The sequence below is a fragment of the Eupeodes corollae genome, chromosome 2 (genome assembly GCF_945859685.1).
Source record: "Eupeodes corollae chromosome 2, idEupCoro1.1, whole genome shotgun sequence".
Lineage (NCBI taxonomy): Eukaryota > Metazoa > Arthropoda > Insecta > Diptera > Syrphidae > Eupeodes > Eupeodes corollae.
Genome location: NC_079148.1, coordinates 126,336,078 through 126,349,640, shown reverse-complemented (window position 1 = coordinate 126,349,640; position 13,563 = coordinate 126,336,078). Strand labels below are relative to the sequence as shown.

Genomic DNA, 13,563 nt, shown 5'->3' with positions numbered 1-13,563 from the left:
ACGAACTAGTTGAATACAGACAAAATTGTTTTCGTTAAGTATGCTTACAAGTATTTTTTATTTCCGGGATGAGTTATCATAGGATGAGTTGTGTCTTGGGATGAATCACAGGGTTTTTGACCAATCAAATGGCATTTAAATCTTTGAAGACAAACTTATTTTACAGGTATATTTTTAAATCTTAAATATGTACTTTTTTAAACAGACTCTTTGCATACAGGAGCAAGTTCATACGACCCAGTCGTGCATATTATTTTTGGATGGTAGCTCTTGCAATGCTTCTGACTGATATTCACTCCAAAATCGACAATTCTGCCTATTTACGTACCCATTGAGACAAAAATGACCTAGTCGCTGAACATTTTGATAATAAAATTCAATAATTTGCAAACATTGTTCGTTTGTAAGACGATTCACGATTAAATTATAGACCAAACTGAAGATGTTTGACAGTTAAACAAAACACGAAACGTGCGTCAGCTGTTTAAACCAGTGTTGCCAAAAAGATAATGGACAGGTTTAGACAACATAAGGGGCTTCATTTGCAGTCAACTTCATTCTTTGAACGTAAGTTTTGACCAAGGCAACTAGTTAGTTTTTCAAGTGTCATGAATTTTTTTTTCAGAACTTTACTTCACAAACTTATATTTTAAGTTCATAGTACACAAACTACCAAAAACATTATTGTCTACAAAACACTCCTCAGGCAAGCTACAAGTCCATCAAAATTTGTATTTTGTATTGCAAAGAAATATGACTTATTTCTTTTCCAAATTCACAACAGAAGGCATTAAATAAAGTTGTGCGTAAAATAAATAAATCATTGAATAATAAAGTTCAGCTTTTAGTTGAACGAAAAAACATTATCAATTGTCATTTTGACAGAAGTTGACTTGACTTGAAAGTTAGGGAGATTTTTCTTGACTAACTTTCCAGTCAGCTTTCCATTAAAGTTCTCTTAATTGTAAGGCAATTTTTTGACAGTTTCCCAATCAGATAATAGAAACTTGCCTAACTCTCAAGTCCCTTATGTCAGCTGAACCTGTACAATAGCTAAAAAATCGAACTTTAGTAACAAGTTTAGTTGGTCCTAAATATCTCTCAAATAAAACAAACTGAAAACATAATATTTGTCAACTCGTATATTTTGCTAATAAAAAATAATTGTATGCATCAACATATAACGTTTTTATCAATTGTTAAAATTCTTAGAAATTTTAGTTTTGGACTAAAATTCTCGGACAAATGAATGGATATTGAAATCAACTTATCAACTTACTTAATCATATGCAAAGTATTATTGCTAACTTTTACTCATTTTTTTTTAGAAAAATCCAACTGATATCTTTTTTTTTAACAGAAAACGAAAAACTACAAAAACACCGACCCCTTTTTTCTCCCTTTTAAATTCGAAGAAAAAAAACTCTTATGTAAGCCTTTCTGAGACTATAATTAAGATTCTTTTTAGTTGAAACATTTGTGATAAGACCGTTTTTAATATAAAAATGTTAGTTTTTGTAACAAACTATTCTCGAAACAAGATGGAAAATAATGTTCGAATATGGGAATTTTCAAAATTTGAGCTGTAGTTAAGATCGAAGTTCGGACACGAAATCAGCACTTAAAATTAAATCCAAAACGTATTTTTTAAAACAATGAAAGTGTCATTGAATTCAAGGTTTCTCAAAATTTCGATTTTAAGTCAAACTACCTGCCACTTTGATTCACTGTTCGTTTTTAAATATTTTATTGATTGTGATTTACTTTGATTAATAACACTTCATTCCAATCACCATTCACTTTCATTTTAATTGGATTTTTTTAGAAGATTCTGTCGTCAAAGGTGCATATTGATTCTTTAAAAATTAAAAAAGGCATCTCAAACAAAATTTTGTTCCACTTGATAAGAATTCGAAAGATATGAACACAATCAATTTTATTATGTGAGCCAAGAAAGATTAACGAAAGATGATTTACGTACAATTTTATACCTCGAATAAAATATAAAGTTTAGAGGCTTGGAGCTTGCCTATCAAATGCAAAGCGAATAATTCTCATGCAATAACTAATCAGTAATCAGTTACTACTGACTCTAGTCACACTGTTCGGTTCGATTCGGATGCTTTTGAACGTTAATTGTTTATTAATTTATTGATTTACATTTGATTTGTGGTTGAATAAGAAACGAAAGGAAAAAAAAGAAAACTAAAATTGTAATTTAAAATGAGTCTTAGTCGATTGCGGTTGATTACATTCGATGTCACGGATACACTTTTGAAATTCCGCACTAGCCCTGGAAAGCAATATGGAGAAATTGGAGCTATGTTTGGAGTACGTTGTGAAGATCAAGAGCTTGCATTGCATTTTAAAAATAGTTGGTAGGAACATTTTTGTATTAAATAATTTCGTGTGTGTAAAAGTTGTGGGATATGTTTTTAATTTCAAATCTGGAAGTTTATTAAATTCAATTTGGATACATACGGTTCTGTGAGTTGGGTTGACTATTCCTGCATTTTAAAATACTGCAATTTTTGAGCAGTGAAAAAATCATTAGTGGTCATATCTCCTTTGGAAAAATAAAAAAAAAAATGTTCTTACAAACAAAATCAGAGTCATTTCGACTTCAACCGTCTTAAAAAGTATTTAATCCCAAAGCTTCTGTTGTAACCAAGTCATACAAATTAAATAAATTTACTGATTAGATACTTATTTTGAAGCAAATTGAAAATGGAATACCAGTTCTTATTGCAGCACTTCAATTCATTTCGCCAAGTATGTACCTTCCTATCTACTATAACCTTTGAGTTCTTGGTATTTAAGTTCAAAAAGGTGTTAGGAAAAAAAGAAACACTGCTTCAAAATGTTGTTTCCATACAAATGTACTTTACAAATAGATTGAGGTCAGGTTTATGAAATTTTCAAACTGATAAGAATTTGTATTTGATTTTATTCCTAAAGAAAGCCAACGTTTGTTTAGTGTCAATAATGCAGAGGTGACTGACGCAGGTCAACTTAAGATAGACGTAACGGTAATGGCACCAAATTTATTGAACTTTTTGATGATATTGGTGCATTTGTTCTTAATGACAGAAGGTTTAATGACAAAAATGGTGAATATACTTTTGTAAGTAGTAGAGGTGCTTCAATGATTGACTACTGTTGCCTTTCGTACGTTTTCCAAAATCTTCAGTAACTGCAGAATATACCAACCAAAGAGGTATCTCTAGAACAAAATGGTATGACCAAAGAGGTGCTACAGAAATAAACCCGAGCCACTTGTACCCTCCATCATAATACCAACAGATTCAATTGATGAACGATGCAAAGCAATCAAAAGCTGTATTTATGAAGCAAACGGAGCTCCCATGAAACCAAATGTTAAGTTTAAGCCAAAAACAACTTGTTTTTTTTAACTTCCCATAGGAAGTTATTGTAATGGGTCCGATTTGTCAAATTGAAAATTTTGACATTTCTCGACGTTTCAAGGTCACGAGTCGAAACGAAGTGTATTTTTTGAAAAAAATCCATTTAACGGTTTTTTTTTATACATCAAAAAAACTGAAAAAAAAATTTGTCACATCAAAAAATTTTACGACTAAAATATGATTTCATCTCCAAAACCATTTTGTACAACGGAGAATAATGTTTTTGACATCTGATAAAATTTTGAGAAAAATCGAAATGACAGTTTTTTTATAAAAAATAAAAATCTAAAAAAAACATTACTCAAAGTTGGTAAAAATTGAATATCGATTTAAATATCTTTTCAAAAACTTGAAATTTAGGCTTCAAACTTATTTCATCTTGTAAGAAATATTGTTTTCAACATTCTGAAAAATGTAGAAAAAAATCGAATTAACAGTTTTTTTACAAAAAATAATAAAAGTTGGTAAAAATTGATTTTCGACTCAAATATCTTTTCAAAACTGTGAGATATTGGCTTTAATTTACTTTTATCTTTCAAAAAATATTGTTGTCAACATTCAGTAACATTTTGAAAAAAATCGAACTGACAGTTTTTTTTACAAAAAATTAAAAACTGAAAAAAATTAACAAAAGTTGGTAAAAAATGATTTTCGACTCAAATATCTTTTCAAAAATTTAAGATAATAGCTTCTAACTAATTTTTGATTATAAGAAATATTGTTTTTAACATTAGGACAAATTTTGGGAAAAATCGAATTGACAGTTTTTTTTACAAAAAATAAAAACCTAAAAAAAATTAATAAAAGTTGGTGAAAATTTATTTTCAACTCAAATATCTTTTCAAAAATTGTAGACATTGGCTTTAAGCTACTTTTAACTTCAAAAACTATTGTTGTTAATATTCAGTAAAATTTTTAAAAAAATATAATTGACAGTTTTTGTACAAAAAATTAAAAACCTAAACAAAATTTAACAAAAGTTGGTAAAAATTGTTTTTCGACTCAAATATCTTTTCAAAAATTGGAAATATTGGCTTCAAACTAATTTAAAATATTGTTTTTAACATTCGATAAAATTTTGAAAAAAATCGAATTGACAGTTTTTTTACAAAAAATAAAACTCTAAAAAAAAACATACTTAAACTTGGTAAAAATTTACTTTCGAATCAAATAGCTTTTCAAAAATTAAAAATAATGGCTTCAAACTTAATTTATTTCACAGAAAATATCCGTTTTTTATAAAAAATAAAATCTTCAAAAAATAGTACGCAAATTTGGTAAAAATTGTTACGAGTAGGTACATATAGACAAACTTTATCAGTGTGGGTCGCATCCCAGCCTCTTTTTTAGCTTGTTTTATGGCCAGGAAAAATGCTCTTAAACACCTTAAATTCTTCAAAAAAAACTGAACTTGGAATTACGTCGTAGGAACTACTATGATGCCAACAACAAATATAGGATTTTATGTAGAACTAAAAAACAAGCATATTTCGTTAGCCTTATTAGTCTTGAATCTGTTCATTCAGTCCGAGAGTGATGGAAGCAAAGGCTAAGCAAATACGCGGACATTCGATTAAAACTATAACGTCAGTAAAATTAAATGAATTTTTAAAGCTTACTCTCGCAATCAAATGATTCAGCTCATACGCTCTTAATCAGCGACATGTTCCAGAGTTAGATTACCCCCATTGAGCTGCACGAGATATCAGCACTATTCTGCTATTCACGTGGATCGTATATTCGATTCCCTTTCACAATGCCTTTGCATTCTGCTATCCATCGGGTGAACTACATTATCCCAAACCAATTTGACATTCAAATAAAGAGCTGTTCATGTAAAAATCTTGGGAATGTTGGATAAATTGGACATGTTCAGTCGACATATGTAAGGGACTTGAAAGTAAGGCAAGTTTCTAGCATCGGATTAGCCAGCTGCCAAAAAATTGCCTTTCAATTAAAGCAACTTTATTGGAAAGTTGACTGGAAAGTTAGTCAAGAAAAATCTTACCAACTATCAAGTCAAGTCAACTTATGTCAAAATGACAATTGATCATGTTTTTTAATTCAACTAAAAGCTGAACTTTATTACTGTACGATATATTTATTTTCTGCACAACTTCATTTAATGCTTTCTATAAAAAGGTTCCTTGTCAACTTGGAGAAGAAATAAGTAATATTTCTTTGCAATACAAAATAAAAATCGTGATAGGTTTGTAGCTTGCCTGAGGAGGGTTTTGTAGACAGTAATGATTTTGGTAGTTTATGTACTATGAACTTGAAGTAGAGATTTGTAAAGTAAATTTCTGAATTTTAAATTTATGACACTTGAAAAACTAACTAGGCTTGGTGAAAATTTGCGTTCAAAGAATGAAGGCGACTGCAAATGAAGTCCCTTATGTTGTCTGAACCTGCCCATTGTTTTGATTCATACAAAAATTAAGTTTAATCAATCCACCTAAACAGAATAATTTTTGTACTTTTTGGAAATGGGCAGTATTTGACTTTTTGTTCCAATCGTAAGCAGAGGGATAAGAGAATCCTCAAAAAGAGAGCTTTGGAGAAATTTTAAAAAGTGTCAAAAATTAACAAATCAGACATCAAATGAAAAATCCGCTGCATTTTATTTGCGGATCTGAATTGTATAGAATGAATGCCGTGCAGTATTACCGACGTTACCGACATACACAGATTCACTTCGAATGAATAGCAGAATAATGGTTAGTGAAAATTCAAGTAAAATTCCCCCCCATGAATAGCAGAATAGGCTTGATATTCTGCTATATCTTCATTAAAAGTTCTAAAAACTCCTGGTTTTGTTGTGATACCGTATGAATTTTATGAAAATGCATGTCCTTCTCTTATTAAAGAAATACAGAAGTTATTCACTGAGATTTTTGAAACTGCAACGCTATCATCATCTTTCAGAAAATCCATAATACACCCGCTGTTCAAGAAAGGCGATGCAAATGTTGTGTCAAACTGTAGAGGAATTTCATTTATCACTACGCTCTATAAGCTATTTACTACACTTCTCTTGAACAGACTGTCAGCTTGGTTAGAAAAAAAACAAGATCATCCATGAATTTCAAGCTGCATATAGAACCAACTATTCTACTGTGGACCAATTTTATAATCTTTCATGCATAATTCAACTTCAACTCTGCCAAAAGAAGAAAATCTACGCTTTTTTCATCGATCTTAAGGCTGCTTTTGATAGCATTGACAGGAATACTCTTATTTATAAGCTATGGACTCTGGGAATATCTTGGAAGATACTGGCTACTATAAAGTCTCTTTATAAGGATACTACTTCAGCTGTTTGGGATGGTTCGTGTTTGACAGACTTCTTCCCCACTTTTTTTTTATAATTAGCAAACACTAAAAGGGTTTTTTATACCTTTAATATGCCAAAGACACAATGTGAGCCTTAGGAAAAGAGGGAAGAGTTGGATAGGAGGTGTCGGTGTACATTGGTTTTAAATTTCTGAACATTGCAATGACAGGCAATGATAGAGCGTGGCAAGGCGTTCCACATTCGCGTAGAACGGCTAAAAAAAGAATCCCTGTACTTCATAGTACGGCCTAAGTTGGGCTCAAGGGTAAACTGATGGGCATTCCTAGAAGCGCGGGTATTACGGTAAAATTGTTTAACGGGAGGAATGCAACTGGCTATTTTACTAGAGCATAGTCCGTTAAAATAACGGTAAAAAGGGTGAGGCAAGAAACCTTGCGTCGATGTTCGAGTGATGTAAACGAGTTGATGATGTTAATGTCACCAATCATTTTAAAAGCTCTTTTTTGAATACTGTCCAAGAGGCTTTAATAAGTTACTGGAGCACCAGCCCAGAGATGAGAGTTATATTCAAGTTTCGGACGTATATAGGTTTTGTTGATTGTAGCCAGATTAGACGGAGAGAAAAATTTCTTGCAACGTCTCAAAAAACCTAGACATCTTGCGGCATTTTTAGCAACATCGCGTATATGATCGCTCCACAAAAGGTGGGTACTGATGCACATTCCGAGGATGTCAAGATTTTCCGTTTCGTTGATGCAAGTGCCACTCATAGATAGTGGGAAAGACGGTTTATCTCGCTTTAACGATGCAAGACAGCATTGCGGTTTCGAAGCATTAAATTCCACACGATTTTTTATTCCCCATTGTATACAATGCTGTGTAGGTCAGAATTCAATGAGCTTATCATATTTTACCGTTGCAGTTTCACATCCGAAGAGGAGGGTTGTGAGTCTGTAAACGAATATGAAAAGCTAAGAGTGCTATCGTCAGCGAAACAATGTATTGGATTAGAAGTAGCAGACAGGAGATCATTTATAAAAATGAGGAAGAGTGTCGGAGACAAAACGGAACCCTGGGGCACACCAGCGTTTATTTTATGAGTTTCAGACTTGAATCCGTCCAAAACAACTTGTATTGAACGGTTCGAAAGAAAATTTCTAATCCAACGAAGTAGAGATTCGTCGATACCGAAAGCACGCATTTTCGATAAGAGAGCAAGATGCCAGACTTTATCAAATGCATTTGAAATATCAAGTGCAATAATCTTACTTTCTCCAAAACGATGTAAAGATCTGTTCCACTGTTTGGTGAGATGAACCATGAGATCACCAGTGGACCTATTGCTACGAAAGCCGTATTGCCGGTCATTAAGAACCTTCCGTTCCTCAAGATATTTCTTATGCTGATAATTAATAGGCGTTTCCATGAAACCTTAGAAAGAAGGGACGTTAGTGCTATCGGTCGGTAATTTGTGGGAGAAGAAGATTCGCCTTTTTTTGGAATTGGCTGAACAAATGCAGTTTTCCAACTACTCGGAACTAGCCCAGAAGAATAGGATAGATGGAAAAGCTTACGCAGTGGTTTCGCTAGCGTGGAAGAACACCTCTTCAGAATAATAGCGAGGATACCATCTGGGGCAGCGGATTTATGAATGTTGAGATCTTTAAGAACTCTCGCCACAGTTCTGGTACGAAAAAAGATTGGTCCCATAGAATCATTTACGCGTTCAAGAACTGGGGGAGTCATGACACTATCTGGTAAGGTGAAATTTTCGGCGAACTGCCTTGCAAATAAGTTGGCTTTATCAATAGAGCTAACTAAAGGAGTTTCATTGACAACAAGCGTAGGAACCGAGGAAGAGGAAGAATTCCTTATTTTTTACAAATAACTAAAAATTCTTACTGCCTTTGGGACATTGCAGTATTTTTCGCCGTAATTTTTGGTCATGTAAAAAGAAAGATGTTCGTCAAGGATGTGTGCTCGATCTATTTTTAAATGATCTTCGTGTGGAACTTCCAATCGGTATTGGTTTAGACGATCTTCAAATAAACGCCCTCTTATATGCCGACGATTATCAAAACGGCGCACTACAGCGCTAATTGGATCTCAGGCTGTTGCCTTGAGATTGCCATTTCTACCATATGCGGACGATATTGTACTGTTGTCAGATAATCCTTCCAATTTGCTAAGTTAATTGATTTTAAGGCTTACTGCATTCAATGGAAACTTGAAATAAATCTTGATAAGTCGGAAATAGTAATATTTCGCAATGGTGGAAGAAGAGCAGCGTGCGAAAAATGGTTTTACAATAATTCTAAAATAAAGGTGTCTAATCAATACAATCAACATGTCTTGGAATGAACATCTAAGAAGCAGATTGGGAGCGTCTAAAAATACCATTAATGCAACGTGGTCGAGACTGTTGCGAGACAATACCGTCCAACACTCAACAAAGTTCAAAATATACAATGTCCCCTCAAAAGCTATGAAGTTGTACTGTGCTCAAGTTTGGGAATTCCGCGACCAAGTCAAAAAATTGCAGCGTTTCGTCTTGAAAAGATGCTTTTTTTCTGCCCAATAATACGACTAACTACGGTCTGCACATTGAAACAGGTTAACCAAAGAGTTTTCTAACGTCCCTCCAGCTATATTTTTCGTTCATAAGACGAAATCTAAATCTTCCTAATAATAGATTACCCACCATTTTATCGAAAGCCATTATAAACAAGAAAATCTTGTGGGCTAAGGAATGGTTAGATCTGTTTCATGGATGTTCGTTGGATTTTTCTTTTGACATGAATCTACTTGAATGGCCCAGCTTACATAACATTCTCTTACTGAAAATGAAAGAAAAACACTGGACCGAATTTATAGTTAGTACAACACAGTCTCAATTTCAAGATGAATATTGCAACTTGATGTACTCTGGAATACCGAACTACTTTGATGACTCCAATTCACGTGATATGATTTCCATAATTTTTAAAGCACGCTGCAGGCTCTTTACTATCAATGGAAGAGCCTTCCAAAGGGAAACACATGGAATATGTACATTGTGTAATATGGATGAATCGAAAAATACCATGCACTTCATTAGAACCTGCCCAGTATTCAAAACGTACAGAAGAAAATTTCTTGGCAGCGGCATCCATTCTCATTTTCAACTCCTCAATATTCTTAATGGCTACTGATACTCAAACTTATATTACTTCTTAAAACCGTCAATTAAATATCGCAATCTTATGCATGTAACTTAATCTGCTTAATAAGCTTACTTACTTACTTAAGGTGGCGCTACAGTCCTGTGTGAACTAGGGCCTCACCCAACAAACTTCTCCATCTAGCTCGGTCCCTAGCTAGATGTCTCCAGTTTCGCGCTCCAAGTTGGGTGAGGTCACCTTCCACTTGTGCGCGCCACCTGATCCGCGGTCTTCCTCTACTGTGCTGTCCAGTGGGTGTGGATTCGAAGACTTTCCGGGCCGGAGCGTTGGTTTCCATGTGCTCTACGTGGCCATCTTAGTCGTTGGACATTTACCCTTCCGGCTAAGTCTACGTCGCTGTACACCCCGTACAACTCGTCGTTTCATCTTCTCCTCCACTCCCCTTCGATGTATGCGGGACCGTAGATCACACGAAGAACTTTTCTCTCGAACCGACCCAAGGTGCTTTCATCCGCTTTTGTCATAGTCCATGCTTCTGCACCGTATAGCAGGACGGGGATCATAAGGGTCTTATATAGCAACACTTAGGTCCCTCGAGAGAGGACTTTACCGCTCAATTGCTTTCTAAGCCCAAAGAAACAGTGGTTAGCGAGAGTTATTCTGCGTTTGTTCTCAGCGCTGGTGTTGTTTTCTGCGTTTACAGCAGAGCCTAGGTAGACGAAGTCCTTGACTACCTCAAAGTTACGTCTGTCGATGGTGACGTTTTGACCAAGACGTCGGTGTTGTATGTCCTTTCTTGACGACAGCATGTACTTTGTTTTGCCCTCATTAACCGTTAAAGAAATTTTGGCCGCCTCTGCTTCAATACTCACCAAAGACCCTTTGACATCACGCTGAGTTCTTCCGATTATGTCAATATCATCAGCATATGCCAGTAATTGGACAGACTTTTGAAAGATAGTGCCTCTAGTGTTGACGTGTGAGCTCTGCACTATTCTTTCAAGAACGATGTTAAATGACAGTACGCATGACAGCGCATCACCTTGTCTAAAACCTTAAATAGCTTATATATTTTTATATTTCCTTTTTAACCAGACAGGCAGCTTTAAACCTTTCTAGTCCCATGGTTTGTATAGTGGGAGTTTTTCTTGAAATTTGTTTAGAAATGTTTACCCATTTTCCGAAATGTTCCTTAAAATTTGTAGTTTATTTCTCCAGGAACTTAAGATCTTATTTCAGTATGCAATAATTTGAGCTTTCAAGAAACAGTAAACAAATAACGCCTTTTAAATATCGTCAAAGGAAAATATTCCGAGGTAAATTCTTTTTTTATATCTTGCGGATTTTCTCATAGAGATACGGTCTTTCAACCGTTTCAAGTGTTTAAAGTTTTTTTTGATAGAATAAGCTGTACCTTCATAATTTATTTAGCCTCCATTATTTTGGTTTCCATTCCAATCAATCTTAAAACAGTTTTTAAACATTAATTTGTATCCCAATTAATTTATATGTTTACCTTTCCTTAGGCGGCGCATGAACAGAGCTCATCCAAACTTCGGAAAATACTCAAAGCTAGGCTGGCAAAATTGGTGGATGCAGTTGATTGATTGTACGTAAAATCATTGAAAACATTTCTCAAAAAGAACCATATATAACAAACAATTTGTTTTTCAGCAACTTTTGCGGAAAGTGGTGCAAAAATCCAACCAGAAAAACTTCCCAAATTCACAGAAACCCTCTTGGACTTATACAAGACCAGTGCAGCATGGCAACATGCAAACGGAGCCATAGAACTCCTCAAATATCTACGAATGCAACAACAATTGGGCACCAAAGAACAAGGCCAACCACCATTTGCACTCGGTGTCATCTCGAACTTTGATCCTCGTCTGGATGTTTTGTTGCGCAACATGAAGATCAATCATTTCTTTGACTTCGTAGTGTGTTCGTATGACGTCAAAGCCGAGAAACCGAGTAAAGATATCTTCAAAATTGCCATGAAATACTCTGAAATGGAGAACCTCAAGCCTGAGGAGTGTCTGCATGTGGGAGATACACCGATAAGTGATTATTTGGGTGCCAAGGATGCCGGCTGGAATGCTGCACTCATTCACGAGAAAGATCCTCCGTATTTGGTGAACAAGTATGGCGAGAAGATTCAGGATTTCTATGTGTTCCCAAGTTTGTTCGATTTTCACAAAAAGCTATCGAATAATTTTATCACGTGGTAAAGTGAAGGCGGGCCTAGAATAGGTATAGGAAAACTTTTGACTGAGAAATACAAATTTATATTTAAATAAAGATTAAAGCTTTAATTGTGTTTTGTTAGTATTAGGGCTTCAGGTTATTGAGAAGATTCGAATGTTTCTCGAACAACTCGATTAGAGGGTCTTTTGGTTTGTTGGTTTCTTGATCATATTGCGATCCTATGCTCCATAGCGATTCTAGGTCGTATTTCTCTCGAGCTTCTGCTGAGAAAATGTGTAGAGTCATGTTTCCCAAATCCATGGCCATCCAGTCTTTGCTCTTTTCACCTTCGATTTTGGGTAGACTTTCACCTTGATAGCGCTTCTTCTTAAACACACGTCGGACAAATTCGGCTGTGGCCAACATGTGTCGAAAGCTTCTGCCAGTCACCACGACCATATAGTCAACGTATTTATATTCTTTGGGGACAGTGCAAACGAAGATGTCTTCGGCGTTTTCCATTCGAAGCACGTCGACTAGGTCCTCGACATCAAATACACCATGGACTCCATCTAAAACACGCAAAAATACAATTTAATTTTGGCTCCAAATGGAAGACTACACTTACGTTCTAAATTTAGCCCCAGAAAGTCTTCATTTAAATCCTGTTCGGGTTCATCTTCTATTTGATAACGTTCCTTTTCTTCTTCGACATCGAAAATCTCTGGAGAATCTTCGTCGCGGAAAACTTTGTATTTATTACGTACATTCGATGGAATCTGTTGTGTGGTGTCATCCTTAGATTTTATTGGTTCCGGATTATTGAATTCATGGTGAAAATATTTTGTATACGAAATAATCGGAAAACTTAAGCGAATATCGTGAATTACATGAAAAACTCGGGAAGATAACATAATTTTCTTATTTTAATTTCTATTTTATCGTGAATGTGAATGTGTGAAGTTGTAGCACTTAATGTCAAAAGTGACACTTGTTTTTGACATTTATATCAATCGAGGGTTTGTTTGTTTATAATATCTTTTATAACCTGTGCCTATCACATAAGTGAGTACTCACTAGGAAGTTTCTAAGCCAGGGTTACATGAATTGGGAAAAAAGCACTTATGAACATTAAAGCTAGCCCTAAACAATCGGGTATCTAAATCTGGCCACGACAGAGCCAGAGTCACTTCAACAAATTGATTATTTTCATTTTTTAGTTGAAAATATATGCATAAATAAAAATAAACATACATAAATAAAAAAAAAAACAACTTAAGATTGTTTTAAAAGAATACTTAAATTACGAAGTATTAAATTAGAAAAAACGTGACCGAAAATCTTCACTTTGTTTGTTTTTTTCTGTATTTAAGCTAGAGAAAATTAAAAGAGAGAAAGAGACATTAAGGGTTTGTTTTCCTTCAATTACTGTATGAGATAGACTGAGATAGTTAGATAGTTTGTAGATGACAGAACAGAATTGTGAAAACAGACA

General features: G+C 34.5%; 2 protein-coding genes across 2 annotated transcripts; one reads left to right on the top strand and one right to left on the bottom strand.

Moving 5' to 3' along the window:
* Nucleotides 1–2,048: 2,048 nt before the first annotated feature.
* LOC129947693 (rhythmically expressed gene 2 protein) lies at nucleotides 2,049–12,196 on the top strand. The gene is made up of 3 exons (XM_056058354.1): nucleotides 2,049–2,378; nucleotides 11,408–11,490; nucleotides 11,556–12,196. The coding sequence occupies exons 1-3, from the start codon at nucleotides 2,224–2,226 to the stop codon at nucleotides 12,110–12,112; spliced, it is 795 nt and encodes a 264-aa protein (XP_055914329.1). The 5' UTR covers nucleotides 2,049–2,223; the 3' UTR covers nucleotides 12,113–12,196.
* On the bottom strand, nucleotides 12,154–12,983 carry LOC129947694 (mitochondrial assembly of ribosomal large subunit protein 1). Its single transcript, XM_056058355.1, has 2 exons — nucleotides 12,697–12,983; nucleotides 12,154–12,640 (listed from the first exon to the last, which is right to left on the bottom strand). The coding sequence occupies exons 1-2, from the start codon at nucleotides 12,980–12,982 to the stop codon at nucleotides 12,213–12,215; spliced, it is 714 nt and encodes a 237-aa protein (XP_055914330.1). The 5' UTR covers nucleotide 12,983; the 3' UTR covers nucleotides 12,154–12,212.
* Nucleotides 12,984–13,563: the final 580 nt, after the last annotated feature.